Consider the following 22,180-nt stretch of genomic DNA (forward strand, 5'->3'; position numbering starts at 1 on the left):
GCCCGACTGGCTATGGCCCTGTTCAAGAATAGCTTCAAGACTAGTCATTTCGCTTGTCCTATGTAACACTGTCTATACTGAAGAAACTTGATTATTTTGTCTGTCACCCTTTGCTGGTGACACATGTATCTAATTCTCAGTTAAGTATTGTCATTTACTTTTAGTAATAAAACTCATTAACATCATTTGCTTGATTTGTTGTCTAGCGATCCAAGAAAGCAGGTTTCCTATTTACCCCATATTTGACGACTAGGCAGAATTCACCATTTGGCGATGAAGATGGGATTGAAGCAATTGATAATTGTGAGCATCTATGTGACAACAAGATGCAGCAGAAGCATCAAAGTCAGTATCAGGGCCAATCGGAAGACATGAAAGTGCGTCCACATTACCATGTTGCGGTAGAATTTTCTGCCATACAAGTAGTGGTGGAATTTGGTGACACTATACACAATAGCCTTGCTTCTTTCTCTACTTGTGAATAATTACACTGGGCCTTGGACAACACTTGTGATGCAAAAGCAATACCCCTGTCTTTATCACCAAATCTACGTGAAATCGCTGCATCAATTCCTTAAGAGGAAGCATCAACTTGAAACACAACTACTTTGTCAGGATCAAAGTAAACCAAGCATTGATCACTCAGCAATGGAGCTTTAAGTTTTTGAAAAGCTTCTTGGGACTCATCTGTCCAAACAAAAGGGATGTTCCTGCGTCGTAAGCAATGCAATGGAGCTGCGATTTGTGCAGCATTCAGTATGAGCCGTATATAACATTTCATTGCACCAAGACTGACTGCAATTCTGTGACATTGCAAGGAACTGGCAGATCAAGAATGGCTAACAAATTTTACTGAAGAGGATGTACACCTTGACTGTTTATGACATGAGTGCAACTCAAGTTTAAAAAAATCACGCTTGTCCAGTCTACACTTCAATCCTGCATCAGATAGCACATGAAACAAAGCATGCGAATTTGCAATGTGTCCTTCAGGTGTACGACCTGCTATGACACTATTGCCCAAATAGTTTGAACAGTCTGGTACTCGAGGCCTCAGCTGTTTCAAATATGGTTGGAAAATGGCAGGTGTGGAAGCACAGCCAAAAGGCAAACACAAACATTTAAACAAGCCCAAATGGGTATTCACAACACACACATTTTGAGATTATTCATCCAGCATCACGACGATGGCGTCCTCCTGGGTAAAATATTCCTGAGGTAAAATAGTCCCCCATTCAGATCTCCGGGCGGGGACTACTCAAGAGGACATCATTATCAGGAGAAACGAAACTGGCTTTCTACAGAATGTAGCGTGGAATGTCAGATCCCTTAATCAGGCAGGTAGGTTAGAAAATTTAAAAAGGGAAATGGATAGGTTAAAGTTAGATATAGTGGGAATTGTGAAGCTCGGTGGCAGGAGGAACAAGACTTTTGGTCAGGTGAATACAGGGTTATAAATACAACATCAAATATGGGTAATGCAGGAGTAGATTTAATAATGAATAAAAAAGTAGGAGCATGGGTAAGCTACTACAAACAGCGTAGTGAACGCATTATTGTGGCCAAGATAGACACAAACCTCATGCCTACTGCAGAAATACAAGTTTATATGCCAACTAGCTCTGCAGATGATGAAGTATTTGATGAAATGTATGATGAGAGAAAAGAAATTATTCAGGTAGTGAAGGGAGATGAAAATTTAATAGTCATGGGTGAGTGGAATTCGACAGTAGGTAAAGAAAGAGAAGGAAACATAGTAGGTGAATATGGATTGGGGCTAAGAAATGAAAGAGGAAGCCGCCTGACAGAATTTTGCACAGAGCACAACTTAATCATAGCTAACCCTTGGTTCAAGAATCATGAAAGAAGGTTGTATACATGGAAGAACCCTGGAGATACTATAAAGTATCAGATAGGTTATATAATGGTAAGACAGAGATTTAGGAACCAAGTTTTAAACTGCAAGACATTTCCAGGGGCAGATGTGGACTCTGAGCACAGTCTATTGGTTATGAACTCTAGATTAAAACTGAAGAAACTGCAAAAAGGTGGAAATTTAAGGAGATGGGACCTGGATAAACTGACTAAACCAGAGGTTGTACAGATTTTCAGGGAGTGCATAAGGGAACAATTGACAGGAATGGGGGAAAGAAATATAGTAGAAGAAGAATGGGTATCTTTGAGGGATGAGATAGTGAAGGCAGCACAGGATCAAGTAGGTAAAAGGATGAGGGCTAGCAGAAATCCTTAGGTAACAGAAGAAATATTGAATTTAATTGATGAAAGGAGAAAATATAAAAATACAGTAAATGAAGCAGGCAAAAAGGGATACAAACATCTCACAAATGAGATCGACAGGAAGTGCAAAATGGCTAAGCAGGGATGGCTAGAGGACAAATGTAAGCATGTAGAGGCTTATCTCACTAGGGGTAAGATAGATGCTGCCTACAGGAAAATTAAAGAGACCTTTAAAAAAAAGAGAAACATTTGTATGAATATCAAGAGCTCAGATGGAAACCCAGTTCTAAGCAAAGAAGGGAAAGGAGTATACAGAGGGTCTATACAAGGGCGATGTATTTGAGGACAATATTATGGAAATGGAAGAGGATGTAGATGAAGATGATATGGGAGATACAATACTGCGTGAAGAGTTTGACAGAGCACTGAAAGGCTTAAGTCGAAACAAGGCCCCGGGAGGAGACAACATTCCTTTACAACTACTGACATCCTTGAGACAGCTAGCTCCGACAAAGCTCTACCATCTGGTGAGCAAGATGTATGAGACAGGCGAAATTCTATCAGACTTCAAGAAGAATATAATTATTCCAATCTCAAAGAAAGCAGGTGTTAACAGATGTGAAAATTACCGAACTATCAGTTTAATAAGTCATGGCTGCAAAATATTAACGTGAATTCTCTACAGACAAATGGAAAAACTGGTACAAGCCGACCTCAGGGAAGATCATTTTGGATTCTGTAGAAATGTTGGAACACGAGAGGCAATACTGACCCTACGACTTATCTTAGAAAATAGATTAAGGAAAGGCAAACCTACATTTCTAGCATTTGTAGACTTAGAGAAAGCTTTTGACAATGTTGACTGGAATACTCTCTTTCATATTCTGAAGGTGGCAGGGGTAAAATACAGGGAGCAAAAGGCTATTTACAATTTGTACAGAAACCTGATGGCAGTTATAAGAGTCGAGGGGCATGAAAGGGAAGCAGTGGTTGGGAAGGGAGTGAGACAAGGTTGTAGCCTATCCCCGATGTTATTCAATCTGTATATTGAGCAAGCAGTAAAGGAAACAAAAGAAAAATTTGGAGTAGTTATTAAAATCCATGGAGAAGAAATAAAAACTTTGAGGTTCACCGATGACATTGCAATTCTGCCAGAGACAGCAAAGGACTTGTAAGAACAGTTGAACGGAATGGACAGTGTCTTAAAAGGAGGATATAACATGAAAATCAACAAAAGCTACACTATGATAATGCAATGTAGTCGAATTAAGTCAGGTGATGCTGAGGGAATTAGATTAGGAAATGATACACTTAAAGTAGTAAAGGAGTTTTGCCATTTGGGGAGCAAAATAACTGATGATGGTCGAAGTAGAAAGGATATAAAATGTAGGCTGGCAATGGCAAGGAAAGCGTTTCTGAAGAAGAGAAATTTGTTAACATCGAGTATAGATTTAAGTGTCAGGAAGTCGTTTCTGAAAGTATTTGTATGGAGTGTAGCCATGTGTGGAAGTGAAACATGGACGATAAATAGTTTGGACAAGAAGAGAATAGAAGCTTTCGAAATGTGGTACTACAGAAGAATGCTGAAGATTAGATGGAAGAAGGGATCGGTTGGTAGGACATGTTTTGAGGCATCAAGGGATCACCAATTTAGTATTGGAGGGCAGTGTGGAGGGTAAAGATCATAGAGGGAGACCAAGAGATGAATACACTAAGCAGATTGAGAAGGATGTAGGTTGCAGTAGGTACTGGGAGATGAACGAGGTTGCACAGGACAGAGTAGCATGGAGAGCTGCATCAAACTAGCCTCTGGATTGAAGACCACAACAACAACGTCTAGTAGTATTTGAAGACATGCGTCGTGCAAATCAATTTTTGAAAAGTAGTGACCAGTGCCTAATCTGTCCATGAGATCCTCTGGGCATGGCAATGGATAAGTATCAATCACAGTCTGTGGGTTGACTGTAGACTTAAAGTCAACACAGAGGTGAATGTGACCTGAAGGTTTGGGGAGTAAAACGATTGGACTTGCCCACTGACTAGCGCTGCTATCTTGCAATTCTTTAAGTTCAGCAGTGACTTTGTCCCGGAATGCAATGGGAACAGTTCTGGACTGGCAAAATTTTAGCTGAGCATTTTCTTTCATAGCAATATGTGCAACAAAATTGTTAGCCTTGCCTAAATCTCCAGAAAAGACAACACATTTTCCCGAATTTGAAAGCCAAACAAATCAAATGAATCAAGGCCAAATATGTTCTCACAATCGTGTGATTGTAGCACAGTGAAATTCACAGTTCACATATGTGAGCAATACATAGCAGTCAAAGTAAATTTTCCAAGAATGGGAATGTCTTGTCCATTAGAAGCTGTCGGGGGCATGCTAGTTTTAGAGAGGCTTGTAGAGTCTAACAATTAATATGTTTTACGATTAAGTAGTGTAACAGAGGCACCAGTGTCCAACTGAAATTTCACATCTTTTCCACTAATATGCAACGCACAAAAAGTTTGTTGGACTGGTGTTGCACTGCAGAAACTGTTTATTTACTAGTTTTGCTAATGTCCCCAGCAGGCTTTGAATGCACTGCATTGATTACATGGGCCTTGTGACTAGTTTTTGTGAGTGAGCAGAATTATTATGTTTGTTCCATTGCAAACATATAGATTGTGCATGACTTTTCTTGTCACAGGTGTAACACTGTGCTTGTTGGAATGGACAATCTTGGTGTTTGTGTCACAAATAGCACCGAGGGCATGACTTAATTCCGTTCGCCTGTTTAGAGAGCTGTTTACGTGGCATAGAGTACTGTTTACGTCGTGTGGCACATGCATGCTTTTGCTGCCTAATAGGCCAGTCGCAACCAAGAGGCAACTCAACCTAGCAAATTGGTGGTTGCTCAAATTTATCGGCCAACACAGCACCTTAATCGTACCAATCTAGTACTTGCACTACATGCTAAAATGATGGACTGAATTGTTTCTAAATATGTTCTCTAAGTCTGACATCAGTTACACTGTACATGATCGCATCACACAACATAACGTCTGAATATAAAGCACCACAAGCACATCTGAATTTGCACTTCCTCATTATACCCTGCAAATCCATTATTCATTCGCGATAAGTTTGTTCTGACCTTTTATTGCAATTAAAGAATTGATACCTAGCTGCCACCACACTCACTTGTTGGTCAAAATAGTTAGTGAATCTACAACCTGATCATAAGAATGTTCACTCGGGTTTGTGTTAGGGAACAGCTTCTGAATGAGGCAAAACACTGCGCATCTTACCAATGGAACTGGACCTGCCCGCACTATAGCAGCAGATGCATTCTACATCTTGTTATGGGTCTCAGGAGATGGAGGCGTACCCTTCTGGTCATTTTCTGGGGATGTTTCCACCAGAGCGCAAGCCGGATGCCAGTGTACAACTGGAAGCCTGATGTCCCCTGCAGCCACAGCTTCCAATCTATCCCAGCATCCACACTCCTGCTTCTCCTCCCATAGTCATGCTCCTTATACAATGATGGTCCGATGCTTTGGGGGAGGGGGGGGGGGGAGGGGGGGGAGATCAGGCGTAAAGCCACGTGCTGGCATGCCAGTTGGGAACAAGAGAGGGCTGTAAAGATGATGTCAGCCAATTGCACGCTAATCAACCCTCTCCAGGACAACACGACAGTAGTGGCCTCTATGTGAAGAGAACATAAGCGACTGGTTGTGGCCCAGTTCAGGAACAGCTTCAAGACTAGTCATTTCTTTTCTTATTGCCCAATTTCATGATTCTAAGTCACTGGGAAGCACCCTATAGGTTTTGATGACTGTTTTCGAGTATCAAAATATGTGAAATATGTGTTGCATTAACTTAGAAGCTTAAAATTTTTATATTGCCAAGGGACCATACACCTTAGCGTATGACATAAATTTGCACTTGATATGCGAAACTGCTACACACGAAAAGGGACTTAACAGATGGACAGACAGACAGATAGCTGAATAAAAAATTACAAAACAATTTTTTTCATGTTATGTAATTACAAATCAGTAATCTTCTGATTTTCCTTTACCTATATTGTGGAATCTTGCTTCTTGCCAAATTTCACGATTCTAAGTCAACAGGAAGCAGCCAATAGGTTTTGATGTTTACGTTTTCAAGTATCACAATATATGACATAAATAGTGGTATCTTTTGACTGCACTGATATAGAAGGTTACAATTTTTACACCTCCAAGGCACAATAGACATTAATACATGACACAAATTTGAACTTGGTAGGTCTACGCTTTCCTGAGAGAAGGGGTTCTTAAAGTCGGACAGACAGGCACATGGACAGGCAACAAAGTAATCCTATAAGGGTTCCGTTTTTACTGATCGAGGCATTGAACCCTAAAAAGTAATCTACAACTAATTTCTATATTTATCAATGCAAATGTTTCAGTTCTGAATTTGACAGTTATAATTTTATTGAAGAAATTATGATATATATTGTTCTATCTATGATAGTCAGTTAACAAATACTGGCACAAGCAACCTGCAATGACTGTTTTTACCAGTTAATGTATAATTTGACTCATTTTACGTCACTGATGGTGCTCCTTCATGATGGGAATCATCACAAATGATGTATGTATAAATGAATGGTTATCCATGTTCGAAGATGCTGGAGAACTCATCACTTTGTTGATGGAGCTAGGAGAGATGCATTTCATACGGCAGATGTCAGAGAGCTGTGAAGAAATTGGCATTGCAGCAATACAGAATGCACATGATGAAAGAATTGCAAAAAACAGATCATGAGGAAAAAATGTGTTACTTTCAATGGTTTCAGGGGTTTCTTATTCAACATTCAGACATTCTCTCCATAAATTGGTTTATAGGTGAGGCATGGTTCCATCTGTCACGTGACAACATACAAAACAAGATATACTGGACTGTTGTAAGCCCCTGTATCATCCACAACACCCAACTGCATGATGAAAATGTCAACTTCCAGGATTGTTGGCCCCATTTTCTTTGATATACCATAGACACTACACTACAGTTTATATGGGTATCTTGATATATTTGTGAAGCAGCTGGATGATGGAGCAATGAGTTACATGTCTAACACTTCCATGCAACTTCTAACCACTTTCATTGCTGACAAAAGGGGTGATCTAAAAAAAAAATTTGTCCTCTGCCATCCTTGATGACCTGACGTAGCTCTAGTATCTCTACATGGCCTGTGTATTTATAGGACTCTGAGACATCTTCCTTTAACTCTGCACCAGGCGCTGGCTGCACCAGCTGTTCCTCAGTCAGATCCTCAATGGGAATCTTTGCTATGTATGATGCCATACCGATATACTGAACCAGCCATCACTGACTGATGGAGCTGCCACCACCTGCCTTCATCATCGCTGAGACTTGGCCTCAGCATCAGAGACATTTTGGAAACTTGGTATCGGATGTCGACCTTCACTACATTATTTTGTTCTACTGCTGAGTGAATATTAACTTTGGATGTTTTATCATTGTGACCTTCATCCTAAGTTGGACTTTTATAAATTCAGTGCTAATCATAAACTTCCACAAACTTGTAGTTATTAACTTTGCTCCAAAGGAGGAAAATTTTGGTTTATGTACCTTTCAATAAAACTATAATACATTGTTTATCTGGGCTGCATTCTCACTGTGCCTCACCAGCACAATACTTAGCAAATGGTGACAAGGGATTTTTCTATGAACCAAAGCTTTAACATGTGCTTTTCACCCTGGGCAAACAGTGTTAGTATGCATGTGGTGCCTATGTTTGACTACAAGACTGGGCCCTAAGTGAGCTACATGGCCAGACTGGAACAACACTTCCTGGCCCAGGATATTGCAGATGACACCCAGCAGCGAGTGCTCTCTGTGGTATATGCATGCCAGGAAGCTTACCACTTACTATGCCAGCTGAACCCTTAGACAGAGCCTTGTGCCTTCCCATATACTCACTTAAAGACTTGTTTACTAAAATATTTGGCTCACAAGTGCACACTTCAGTAGTCCACTATAAGTTTCTTAGTTGCCACAAGCTTAGTGGATAATCTTACAGAGGGTGGATAGCCAAACTGCAGGATTTATCTAATGATTGTATTGTATTGTACTAATCTCCAATGTAAACAGTCCTACTTAAATTCCTTGGTCAGAGATATGACTCTTGTATTTTCACAAGATGGAGCACATCATAGCGACCACATCAAAGTCAAGGATCCCATGACAGAGAGTTTCCTCCCCATCATTAGGGCATCTGAACAGCTTCTATGGTCATTGGCAATGTTGCATAACTCTTCACAAGGGTTTGTCCAACTTGCCGACATAAATCCCAGCCATGGCTTTCATTACATTATGATTCACCTACGGCTGGCAAGCCCTCAACCAGTGCACATTACCCACAGCAGATACCCTCACGTAGCAACAGTTTTATCAACTACCTATGGCATTAGTGTCATTATCACCATGCTAAATGTTCCTCCTGCAGCAAGACAGGAAACAAGGAGGAAGTCTGCCAATCTTCCCTCAAGATGAACTTAGATTATGCCCATATGGACCGCCTTCCCCTAGAGTTGAGGAGGTACCTGATATCTATGCCCCAGAATTTTACATTCCATGCTGTCTGTGTGTATCTGACAGACAGTGCTCATAGAGGAAGCAAACTCCATCCTAGTGACAGTCCAGGTCAATAGGTCAATACAGGTTCTTCCATGACTATCATAATTTGGGAAACTTTATCATCTACTACAAGAATTCGCAGACAAATGCATAGCTACAGCTATGAGGTGAAAGGACAATTCACAGCTCACATTCAGTATCATTCTACTGTTTTTGTGGCACGTCTCTTATTGGTAAACATTGATGGAGCCTCCAACATCCTCAGTTTGGATTTTTTATGCTTTGGACTTGGAGGTGCATGACTACACCAACAGTATTCAGCCATAAAGGGCTAGCTCCTTCTTGAGTGACATTTGCTCAACATACAAGTCAGTTATTTCTCATCCTACCACCGGCAACACTGGTTTTGAGACTCATGTCAGCCTCATTCCAAGAGCAACACTTTGTTACTTGAAAGCTCAGAATGTTCCATTCATGCTCACAGACAAGCCATAGTCAGAATGATAGCACCTCCAGAAGGAAGGCAGTCTCAAGACAGACACCAACAGTCAGTGGGCTACCCTGTGATTATTGTTGAAAAACCAAATGGGTCACTTCGGATTTGTTGTAACTCCAAGGCCACTATCAATGCACAGTCTGTCGCTGATGCCTACCTGATTCAATAAGTGGCATAATCTTCAGGAGGCAATATTCTTGCCAAGGCTGATTTGTGAGATGCTTACCTTCAGGTCCCTCTGTATGATGCGTCACAGAAAATTGTAGGTTGCTACAACAGGTTTCCTATTGGCTTTGCCAGTGCCTCGGCTATTTTTCATTGGTACTTGGGAACAGCTGACATAGGATGTACCCACCATGGCAAACTATTTGGATAACATTCTCATCCCTGGTAAAAGAGCCCAGGAGTTGGAAAACAACCTATATGCTGTTTTTGCTGTTCTCCAACAAGAAAATATTGAGTGAACAGGAATACCATTTTTTGGTCCCTCAGATGGCATATCTTGGTCGTGTTCTCACTGCTTCATTAATATGACCTACACCACAATGTTCAAGCAATAGAGCAAACATCCAGTCCAAAAGGACATTAAGCAATTACTATCTGTGCTCAGTCAACTTAATTATTATCCCAAGTTCATCCCACATGCGGCAGCCTTAGCGGAACAGCTCAATCAGTTGTTATGCAAAAATGTGAAGTGGAACTGGACTCTGACTGCATTAAATCCTGCCCCCCTCCAACATGCCTTGTGGCCTACTAACCACCAGAACCTTTGATTGTAGCAACTGATGCTCCTGATTAGAGGTTGGGCGTCGTGTTATTTCATGAAGTAGATGGTGTGGAATGTCTTTTGCATTCATATCCAGAAATCTGACACAGGCACAATGCAACTACAGTCAAATAGAAAAGGAGGCTCTGGCTACTGTGTTCACACTCAAGAAATGTTGTTATTATGTGTACAGCTAATATTTCATGTTACTGTAAGATCATAAACCCTTTTCACCATTATTCAAGGCAGACTACAATATTCTGACCCAATTGGCATATCACGTCCAGAGATGGGTACTGTTTTGCTGTAACTATTAATATGACATCAGACATCTCTCACCAGCACAACATGCCAATGCTGACATTCTCTCTTTGTTACCACTGGAACAGGACATGCAATTAGATTCAGAACCAGAGGCCTATCGCCACATGGACACAGAAGCAGAAGATGATGTAGCCATGTCTTCCATTGGATGCACACGTGATTGCCTGTCACTCTTTGGAGGACCCAGTTATGCAAGAACCACTCCATCTGGTGCACTGAGGATGGCCAGCAGATCAGGAACAGATGTCTCACAAGGAAGTCCAGGCGTTCTGGCTCAGATGTCACAAGATCTTCACCCTCAATGGAGTCCTTTTATTGCGTGGAGAAAATGGTCACACTTACATCGTGATTCCATCAGTGCCACTGGAAAGTTGTGCTCATAAGGAGGCTGCCCCACCAACATGTGTATTGCTGAGAGACTGATGCAGATACTGATAGCAAGGTGGCAGCATGTGAAACCAAACAGGCAGCACCCACTCCCAGATGTTTCCCATGGCTGGATGCTTCAGCATCCTGGTTGTGATTCCATTTGGACTTTTCAGGCCCCTTCTTTGGCTATTCTTGGTTTATTGTTGTTGATGCAGGAACTGGAGTCCTCTATGATTCTTGGATGTTTTCAACATCCTCAAGACTGACTATCCAGGCTCTGGCAGGGACTTTCTGTATAGCACTGCCAGAAACTGTAGTTTCCCCACAATGGGCCTCATTTCACATCTTCTGAATTTACCTCTTTTTTGATCTTTCAATGGCATTGCTCTAGTGCACACAGTGACTTTTCATACCACATCCAGTGGATTAGCAGAATGCTTTGCTCGCACATTCAAGCCACAATTAGCAAAGTTACACTGCCATTATGATTCTCAGATGAAGCCGTCTCACTGTTTTTGGTGTCTTACTGCTCCACCCCTCAAACTGGCATGATCACCACTGAAAAATTCCACGGAAGACAGCAATAGTCCAAATTCACTATCCTCCACCCTACAAGGACCCCATTTCCCATCCACTGTCTCAATATCATCATTGTTCTGTCAAAGATGATATTTGGACATTGGCTTTCTCCAAAAATTGCCACCAATAGACCCCAGCAGTAGTAACCATTTTATTGGGATACACCATGGTGGAAGTATAACAACACAATGGCTCCATCTGCCACATGTCTGTCAACCACATGTGCCCAAGGAAAACAGCAATGCCACAATACCTCATACCAGTGGATTTGCATGAATTTTTGTTCCACAGCTGGGCGTCCCTCCTCCTGGAACCTTGGACAATGCAGCATAACTGCGGCAGCCACAGGGTCCACACTCTCTCTGGCTTCTGGCAAGGTCAGCCTGATCCTGATCTGGACACCAACTCTGATGGACATCGACCTCAGCCTGCTGAGGTCATCAGTTGCAGGGGACCAACAAAGAAGCACCAGGTTTCTCAGATGTCAATATGTGCTACACCCTCTCATGCTTTGAGGGGAGGGGAAGGGGGGGGGTGGAGGGTCACTGGCCTTACAGACTTGGTTGCCACCACAGGTCTCATTCAAATGGTTCAAATGGCTTAACATCTGAGGTCATCAGTCCCCTAGACTTAGAACTACTTAAACCTAACTAACCTAAGGACATCACAAACATCCACGCCCGAGGCAGGATTCGAACCTGCGACCGTAGCAGCAATGCGGTTCTGGACTGAAGCGCCTAGAACCACTCATCCACAACGGCTGGCACAGGCCTCGTGATTGTAATGAGTTAGTCTAGTATTTTTATACAGTCTGGATATTTATGATGGCGTAAAACCACTGGATTAAAGACATGTAACATTTATCCACAGCACATATGGCCTGTAATTCAAGAAGTGTCATGATGATCTCTCCATTGGCTAAAGATTCCGGAGTCGTCCCCCTTTCAGATCTCTGGGAGTGCATTGCCAAGGTCAAGGTGATCATAAGATAATGAACGAATAACCAACGATAAGTATAACGTTCTATGAGTCAGGGCATGGAATGTCAGAAGTTTGAACATGGTAGGGAAGCTAGAAAATTTTGAAAAGGGAACTGCAAAGGTGCAACCTAGATATAGTACAGGCCAATGAAGTGAAGTGGAAAGAAGACAAGGAATTCTGGTCACATGAGAACAGAGTAATATCAACAGCAGCAGATGATGGTATAATACGAGTAGGATCCATTATGAATAGGAAGGTACGGCAGAGAGTGTGTTAGTGTGAACAGTTCAGTGATATGATTGTTCTTATCAGAATTGGCAGCAAACCAACACACTATGATAGTTCAGGAACCAACACTGACAACGATAGTTAAGGTATATATGCCAATGACGCAAGCTGCAGAAGAAGAGCTAGAGAAAGTATATGAGGATATTGAAAGGGTAACACAGTACATAAAGGGAGATGAAAAATCTATTAGTCATGGGGGAATGGAATGCAGCTGTAAGGGAAGGAACAGAAGAAAAGATTACAGGAGAATATGTGCTTGGGACAAGGAATGAGAGAGGAGAGAGACTAATTGAGTTCTGTAATAAATTTCAGCTAGTAATAGCAAATACTCTGTTCAAGAATCACAAGAGAAGGAGGTACATTGGGAAAAGACAGGATGATAAAGGACGATTTCAGTTAGACTACATCATAGTCAGATAGAAATTCCAAAATCAGATACTGGATTATAAGGCATACCCAGGAGCAGATATAGACTCAGATCACAATGTGGTAGTGATAAAAAGTAGGCTGAAGTTTGAGAGATTAGTCAGGAAGAATCAATACACAAAGATGTGGGATAGAGAGGTACTAAGGAATGATGAGATACACTTGAAGTTCTCTAAGGCTATAGCTACAGCAATAAGGAATAGCTCAGTATGCAGTACAGCTGAAGAGGAATGGTCATCTCTAAAAGGGGCAATCACAGAAGTTGGAAAGAAAAACATAGGTACAAAGAAGGTAATTGCAAAGAAACCATGGGTAACAGAAGAAATACTTCAGTTGATCAATGAAAGCAAGAAGTACAAAAGTGTTCTGGGTAATTCTGGAATACAGAAATATAAGTCACTGAAAAATGAAATAAACAGAAAGTGCAGGGAACCAAAGACGAAATGGCTACATGAAAAATATGAAGAAATCGAAAAAGAAATGATTGCCAGAAGGACAGACTTAGCATATGCAAAAGTCAAAATAACCTTCAGTGAAATTAAAAGCAAGGGTGGTAACATTAACAGTGCAACAGAAATTCCACTGTTAAATGCAGCGGAGAGAGCAGATAGGTGGAAAGAGTACACTGAAGGCCTCTATCAGGGGGAATAGTTGTCTGATGTGATAGAAGAAGAAACAAGAATACATTTAGAATAGAGGGGGGATCCTGTTATAGAACAGAATTTAAGAGAGCTTTGGAAGACTTAAGATCAAATAAGGTAGAAGGGATAGAAAACATTCCATCAGATTTTCTAAAATCACTGGAGGAAATAGCAACGGAATGACTATTCATGTTGGTGTGTAGACTGTATGAGACTGGCGACCTACCATCTGACTTTTGGAAAATAACATCCACACAATTCAGAAGAATGCAAGAGCTAACAAGTGCAAGAATTATCGCACAATCAGCTTAACAACTCATGCACACAAGTTGCTGACAAGAATAATATACAAAAAATGGATAAGAAAATTTAGGATGCATTAGATGACGATCAGTTTGGTTTTAGAAAAGGGAAAGGCACCAGAGAGGCAATTCTGACATTGCAGTTGATAATGGTAGCAGGACTAAAGGAAAATCAAGACAAATTCATAGGATCTGTAGACGTGGCAAAAGTTTTCGACAATGTAAAATGGTGCAAGATGTTTGAAATTCTGAGAAAAATAGGAATAAGCTATAGTGAGAGATGGATAATGTAGAAATTGTACAAGAGCAAAGAGGGAATAATACGAGTGGACAACCAAGAATGAAGGGCTTGGATTAAAAAGGGTAGAAGACAGGGATGCCGTCTTTCACCCCTACTGTTCAACCTGTACATTGAAGAAGCAATGATAGAAATAAATGAAAGGAACAGTAGTGGACTTAAAATTCAAGGTGCAGGTATATCAATGATACAATATGCTAATGACTTTGTTATCCTGAGTGAAAGTGAAGAATTTTGCATGATGTGCTGAAAGGAATGAACAGTCTAATGTGTATAGAATATAGATTGACAGTAAATCAACAAAAGACAAAAATTATGAGAAGTAGCATAAATGAGAATGGTGAGAAAATTAACATCAGGATTAATGGTCCTGAAGCAGGTGAAGTTAACGAATTCTGCTACCAAGGCAGCAAAATAACCAGCAGACTATCACTGGCAAAGAGTAGTCTACTAGTATCAAACATTGGCCTTAATTTGAGGAAGAAATTTCTGAGGATGTACATTCAGAGCACAGCATTGTATGGTACAGAAATGTGGACTGTGGGAAATCTGGAACACAAGAGAATCAAAGCATTTGAGATGTGGTGCTACAGATGACTGTTGAAAAATAGGTGGACAGAATGAAGAGGTTCTGTGCAGAATCAGAGAGGAAAGGAATATGTGGAAAACACTGACAGAGAGAAGGGACAGAATGATAGGACATCTGTTAACACATCAGGGAATGACTTTCATAGTAGTCGAGGGAGCTGTAGTAGAGAGCAAAAACTGTAGAGGAAGACGAGAGATTGCAATACATCCAGCAAATAACTGAGGACATAGGTTGTAAGTGGATTGGAACCTTCACTATGTACATGCCATGTCGCACCAGCTACTGCTGACCTGTGAAGCCAACAGCATCTAGCTTCACCACTGCTGGAACTTGGCCTCTGCATTGGAGCACCTTCACTATGTTATTTTGTTCTACTACTAACTGAATATTAACTTTCACTGTTTTATCATTACACCCATCAGCTTAAGTTGGGCTTTTATAAATTCAGTACTTCGCAAACTTTTAGTGATTACCTTTGCCCCAGAAGAGGGGTATTTTGGTTTATGTGGTTTTCAATTAAACTGTTACAAATTGTTTACCTGGGCTGTGTTCTCACTGTGTCTCAACCAGCACAGTTGATACTAAACTCCCACATTAGAGAAATATTTCATTTCACTGTGAATTAGAGATTATTCAAGCTGTAACTACCATATTCTGAAGCTACTTGTAATGGTAGATCATCTCATGGCAGTGACAGAAAGGAAAGAGAAATGCTGAATAACCTCTCCATTCACTTAATGTGTATTCCATCCAGCACTATTTGAAACCTCTTACACATTATTTCATTTCACCTTACACATTTTTGCCAGTTCCTCAGGTCTGTCAACAACACAGGGTTAAAAAAAGTTAGGAAATAACAAGAAGTACCCCAAGATAGTTAAACATATGGATAATTGATGAAAACAATATTTCATGAATGTCATTAACATCAGAGAAGTGTTATTCTTACTCTTTAAACCTCCCCAGGCCTTCCCAGTCGATGGGTGGCTACTGTAAGTGGAACGCATGCGTACAACAACATCTTCAACTTTATATGTAGTGGTGCCTCCAACAGCTGCTGTAGCTCCCACTCCAGTGCCTGTGGGTTCATACACAGGATTGCAGAAACTGAAAGCTCCACTGCCAGAGCCTCCTACACCTAGGTTGTTGTCTGAGCTGCTTGTGCCCGAATCTGTAGCTAATGGACTCTGCTGCAGCTTCAGAACACCATACTGACTTTTTGTAGCAGTGTCATTTTGATCCAAAGTGTCCATCTGAAAATTTAAATAAATTAACAATAGAACTGTAATTTACTGAGGTTTCTGCATGATTTTTATATGCAAGTCTTCATAAGCGATTACCAAATTATACTGCATGCAATGCTCACATAATATATGTTGAAATATTGAGAGTTTTTACTTTTATATGAAACAACTGTAGGCCATAAAACAGGTAAAATAGTACATCAGTCTCTACCAAAAATGTATGAAGTATTAAAATCATCATCTTAAAAAGTAATTTATGCAACTGTTTTGTTAATATTAGTGCACTATTGGTACAAAGCCCCATCTTCGCAAAACTGACTGCAATGAAAGCTTCAAACTGTGAAAGTGTGTAGAAATCCACATTTGGGATCCACTGTAAATAACCCTTATTCCAAAAAACATAGAACATCTGGTACTACTCAAAAGCTAAAAATTCTTGTCATGATTACTAACCACTAAAAGCAGAGGGGAAGATCATCATGAAGAGAGATTTTATGCATCCTTATAGTCCAATGAAAATAAACAGTTATTGATATATAATGTAATGTAAATGGTTAGATAAAAAATCTACCCAACAAGTGGCAGCAGGAGAAAACACACACACACACACACACACACACACACACACACACACACACACACACACACACACACACACACACGGAATTAACTTTTACAAGTTTTCGGAGCCAGTGACTCCTTCTTCTGGCAGAAGAGTTGAAGGGGAAGGAAGAGGGATGAAGGAAAAGGACTGGAGAGGCTTAGGGAAAGGAGTACAGTTCAGAAAAGTCGACCAGAACCCTGGGTCCGGGGAGACTTACCTGGCAGGACGAGAAGGAAAGACTGGTTGTTGGGGACTGCACCGACGAGATTTGAAAACCTGAGAGGGTAATATGCAAGACAGAGATTACTACTAAAACATCGTGCATGAGTATATAGGAGTGAAAATCTAAGTGCATTGTATGTAACATAGGTGGGAGGGGGAGAGTGAAAAATAGAAATTTAGAAAATGAAAGATATAGAAAACTAAGATGGAGTGAAGAAAGGAGTAATTACTGTGAATAAATGCTGAGATGGAAGGAATTAACATAAATTAAGGCCAGGAGGTTGGCAAGAACCAATTACATGTTGTAGTGTTAGTTCTTAGAAACTGGTGTCTGGGGGAAGAACCCAAATGGTGTGTGGTACGAAACAGGCACTGAGCTCATGATTGTCATGTTGTACAGCATGCTCTGCAACAGGATATTGTGTATTGTGTGTATACACCCTCTGCCTATGCCCATTCATCCTGACTGATAACTGGGTGGTAGTCATGCTGATGTCTAGGATTTTGCTCACCACATCTAGAATAGAGTTTCGTTGCTCTCACAATCTCTGCTATATCCATGTCAGACACTATGCTCCTTCTGCACCCATTTCCCTACCCTAGGGTTCCTACCACTGTGACTGTTCCTACTGCAAGACTTGCCCTATGCACCCTCATACCACCACCTATTCCAGCCCTGTAATTGGCAAAACATACACATCAAAGGCAGAGCCACCTGGGAAATGACACAATATATATCAGATTCTACATAAACACTGTTCAGCCTTTTACATCGGCATGCTAACCTGTTATCAGTCAGGATGAATAGGCATAGGCAGAGGATGTATACACACAATACATAATATCCTGTTTCAGAGCATGCTGTACAACATGACAATTGTGAGCTCGGTGCCTTTTCATACTCCAAACCACTTGGATTCTTCACCCAGACACCAGTTTCTAAGAACTCCGCAGAGGGGAACTAGCACTACGGCATGTCCTTGGTTCTTGCCACCCTCCTGGCCTTAATTTACGTTAATTCCTCCCATCTCAGCATTTATTCACAGTAATTACTCCATTTTAGTTTTCTACATCTTTCATTTTCTGAATTTCTATTTTTCACCATCCCCCTCCCACCTGTTACATACAATGCACTTAGCTTTTCACTCTTATTTACTCATGCATGATGCTTTAGTAGTAATCTCTGTCTTGCACAATACCCTGCATTCCACCTTTAAGCTCTCAGGTTTCCAAGTCTCATCGGTGCAGTCCCCAACAATCAGTCTTTCCTTCTCATCCTATCAGGTAAGTCTCCCCTGACCTGAGGTTCTGGTCGATTTTTCTGAACTGCACCCCTTTCCCTAAACCTCTCCAGTCCTTTTCATTCACCCCTCTTCCTTCCTCTTCAAATCTTCTGCCAGAAGGAGGAGCCACTGGCTCCAAAAGTTTGTAAAAGTTAAATCCTTTTGCATTGTGTTCCCTTATACATTCCAAGCAGCTTCATGCTGCATGAATAAAGTTATTGCTGTATATTGTTATTGTTCTTTAGATGGAAAATCTCCTGACAAAACTGAAGCCACATCAACTGAAAATACAAATTAATTTAAACAATCATACTTAACATTTTTCCCACCATGTGTTTCAAAGGATTATTGATAATCATATTGCTCAGACTCGGTATACAACTGTATTACATGAAGGCAGCTCTCCTTTTTTCCCAGCTTTATCCACTACCTTCACTGTTATTTCTGGATATGGCAGTGTTAGTGATAATGCCAGAGGATGGCTGCATACCTTTCCTGTAACTACCTCACCTTCTCATAAATGAAATTTGTGTACTCCATCTGTCTACATCCATTGTTATCCCATTTGAAAGTATGCAAATGTTTGCTAAATATTTGTGATCATCTAGCTGAGGTGAGATGTAGGTACCAACCCTGTATTCATCTAATTGGAGGTGGGAAACTGAAAACCAGACCCAGGCTGACCAGCACAATGGACCTCCTTGTTAATCCACTGGATGGATTTGTTCTGGGGCCAGCGTAGCTCCTTGAGTCTTGGTTATGGTGCGCTAATACTCACAGCTATGCAGGTGGGTGTTTTAGATGAAGACAAATAAAAGTTATTCCCTCATTTTCATTTTTTATAAATCCCAAAGGGCATTCTAATTAGATCACTGCTTCTACTCAGGAATAGAATTTTTAGACCATATGTAATTCAACAGATTTGAAGCAAGAATATACAACAACTGCTACTGCTCTTAAAATAAGATCTAACAGAATTAATTTACTGTACTTTTACAATATATTTTGATGTTGTATGTAACTTGTATTTATATCTGTGTGTGTGTGTGTGTGTGTGTGTGTGTGTGTGTGTGTGTGTGTGTGTGTGTGTGTGTGTGTGTGTGTGTGTGTGTGCGTGCGTGCGCACATGTGTGCGCGCGCGCGTGCATGCACGCATGTTGCTACTCATGCACAAATGAGGTGCCACAATCTCTAGGGTTTACTGGATGAATAAAGAATAAGGTAAATAAAATTTCCAGAGTGAAATCCATTGGAACAGTACAAAGACTATGTAATTTACTCACAAGGGGACTTGCATACAAGGTCCTTGTCAAATAGATGCTTGACTATATAGTTCGTCACTGTGGGATTCTTTCAAAACTGAATTAGTGGTAGGTAGAAAATGTGGCCCCCCCACTCCTAAAATAAATTCTATTTTTTCTGCTCACTTTTCTATATGTACCACTTATATCCTTTGTATGTGAGACTTCCAAATACTTATTCAAGCTGTAATTTTCAAAAGCCTATTATTCAGTACATTAATTATGTGCAGCAGAGAACAACAGTGCAATAATTCATAAATATTAAATTTAAAAAAATATTCAAAATTTAAAGTTATGTAAACCATGCATACTAGAAATTCTACCCTTCTAGTAGTTATTTGTTTTATGACTGATACACATCAGCTGAAAGCAATTGTCTCTTTTTTAACGAATATCATATTATTTCAGAAGACTGTAATCCAAAAGTTATTCCTATACAAATTATATATCTCTCAGTTCATGAAATATTTCAGTTATAATTAAGTTTTGAAGAAATTCTTGGTGAGCTTTGTTAAATCGTGTTGATAACAGTGCACATTCAAAGTTCTCCTATAAAAAAATAATACCTGTCATTTATGATATTTCATTTCAGTGTTTTAAATTTCTGTTGACAGAGCTGAAACACTGTATTGTAACACATTGGGGAAACCATCCTGGTATGTGTCTAAATAGATGCTGTGTCCAGAGCAACAGTCAGTCTTGGTTTTGCCTACAGTGTGTTATGTTTATACAGCCAGTCTGCACCAAGCCAGGCAATAATGTAGTTACACACATACAGCTATCACAGGGCATTCAAAGGGTAGGGTCATTATGACAGTCAGTTGTTGAACAGTAATTACTGAGTAATGTTTATAGAGTCTGCTGTGAAAATTGCTACCATTGAACACTTATGGTGCAAGGATCTAGTATTACAGCCCCTTGTTTGATTTACACTCCTTGAAGTCTCTGTAGTTTACTGAGCTGTTGTGTTACAGGTGCGAAGAGTGCTATATGAAAACCGATCACTGTTGGTTTTAACAGTGAAAATAATAAAGCATAAAATGAATATCTTCTTTGATAGTGATTTGTATTTAAAAAATACTCAAAGTTCCCATTCAAATGTTAGTACATTTACTACTCTGTTCAGTTAAATGCTGGTTTGTTTAATCAGTGCATCATCACAGAAATGGTCAACAACTTTCAGTGGCAGATACGACAGGAAAGATAATGAGCATCACATTAAGATTTACTATAATAATGCTGAAAATACTTGAATCAAGAAACACTATTCCTGCTTGCATACCTCTTACATAATGATTCTGAAATTACAAGAATTCATACTTGCGTGGCAGTGTAAGAACAGTTATTCTTCCAACGCATGATCTGCAAATGGTTTAAGAAGAGTGAAAACATGATACTCATACACATTATGTTATCCTGCCTATGTAAGGTTCCTTGGAGAATTACAGGCAGCAGTAGTAGATAGAGACAGTAAAGCAGCAAAATTTGGATTGTATTTAATTTCTGCAACAGAGATACTGACTGAATGGTCTATTCTTCACATTCCATGGAGCCCATCAGGAAAGAGTACCTTCATGGATGAGGAAGAAGTCAAGGTACCTGTGAATTGTTGTCTGTTTACAAAGATCACTTAAAGGAAGTCCTTTCACATCATCACCAGACTTACTGCAGGTGCCATCACAAATAGAAAATTTGATCTTTTTTTAACAACATGGGAATTTTTAAAATGTTCTTAAGTGCTCTATTTTTTAAACTAAGATCTCTCTGCTGTGTAAACAGTGTCTGCATGAGTATTTATAAGTGTCTACCTTTGTTTGTTTATTTACATTCAGTTAAATGTTTGCTGCCATTGTGAGCAGCAGCAGTGATCTGGACACACAACCAAATTTTTGTCATTGGTTTTATTTAATTGTGTTTAATAATGCAGAAAATTTGTTTTGTTCTTAAAATGTAATTTTTGTATTATATTATCTGGTGTTGAGAAACAGGTAGTTTAACAAAGTGGCATTAATGATGTTTCAACCCATAATTACTGCTTGTCCTTTGAAAGACATACAGTTGTTTCTTCCTTGGAACAAGCTACTTTATTCTCATGTCTGATTTATCCATTTCTCTTCTTGCATCTAGTTGTACCTTCATTCGTTTTAATGAAAAACAAGATTCAAAGATCTGATAAAAAATGTTCACCCTATAATTTTTTTAAGCTCTACGGGCAATGAATTGCTTATCTGTTTTGTTAATATAATAGTTCAGATACTGCTGTATACAATTTTATTGTTACAGAAGTTTAATTTTATATCTGTACAGATATACCAATCTCAGTACCTAGGAGAAAATACTTGTTACAGTGTGAAAATGAATCACAACACTTAGAACAAAGATTTGTGCTATATTTAGTTTTACAAAAAGATCAGTAAGTTAGTGCAATTACAAGTTTATTGTAACATCAGAATTCACAAAACTGTAAGTTGGATGCGGTCTAACTGATAAAAGGTATTTTGATTGTGCAGAGGCTGTGAACAAAGTAACCATTGTCCTCCTGCAGTAAATATTTGGATCTATGACACATCTCTGCTAATTGACATTGAATATGAGTAGCAG

General features: G+C 39.9%; 1 protein-coding gene across 1 annotated transcript in view; it reads right to left on the minus strand.

Moving 5' to 3' along the window:
- Nucleotides 1-22,180, minus strand: part of LOC126354570 (equilibrative nucleoside transporter 4) — a 173,037-nt gene that overhangs the window by 55,462 nt on the left and 95,395 nt on the right. Inside the window, exon 6 of the mRNA XM_050004315.1 lies at nt 15,875-16,178. Within this exon, the coding sequence (XP_049860272.1) occupies nt 15,875-16,178 (304 nt within the window). The remainder of the gene's footprint in view (nt 1-15,874; nt 16,179-22,180) is intronic.

Source organism: Schistocerca gregaria, chromosome 3 (assembly GCF_023897955.1).
Source record: "Schistocerca gregaria isolate iqSchGreg1 chromosome 3, iqSchGreg1.2, whole genome shotgun sequence".
NCBI lineage: Eukaryota > Metazoa > Arthropoda > Insecta > Orthoptera > Acrididae > Schistocerca > Schistocerca gregaria.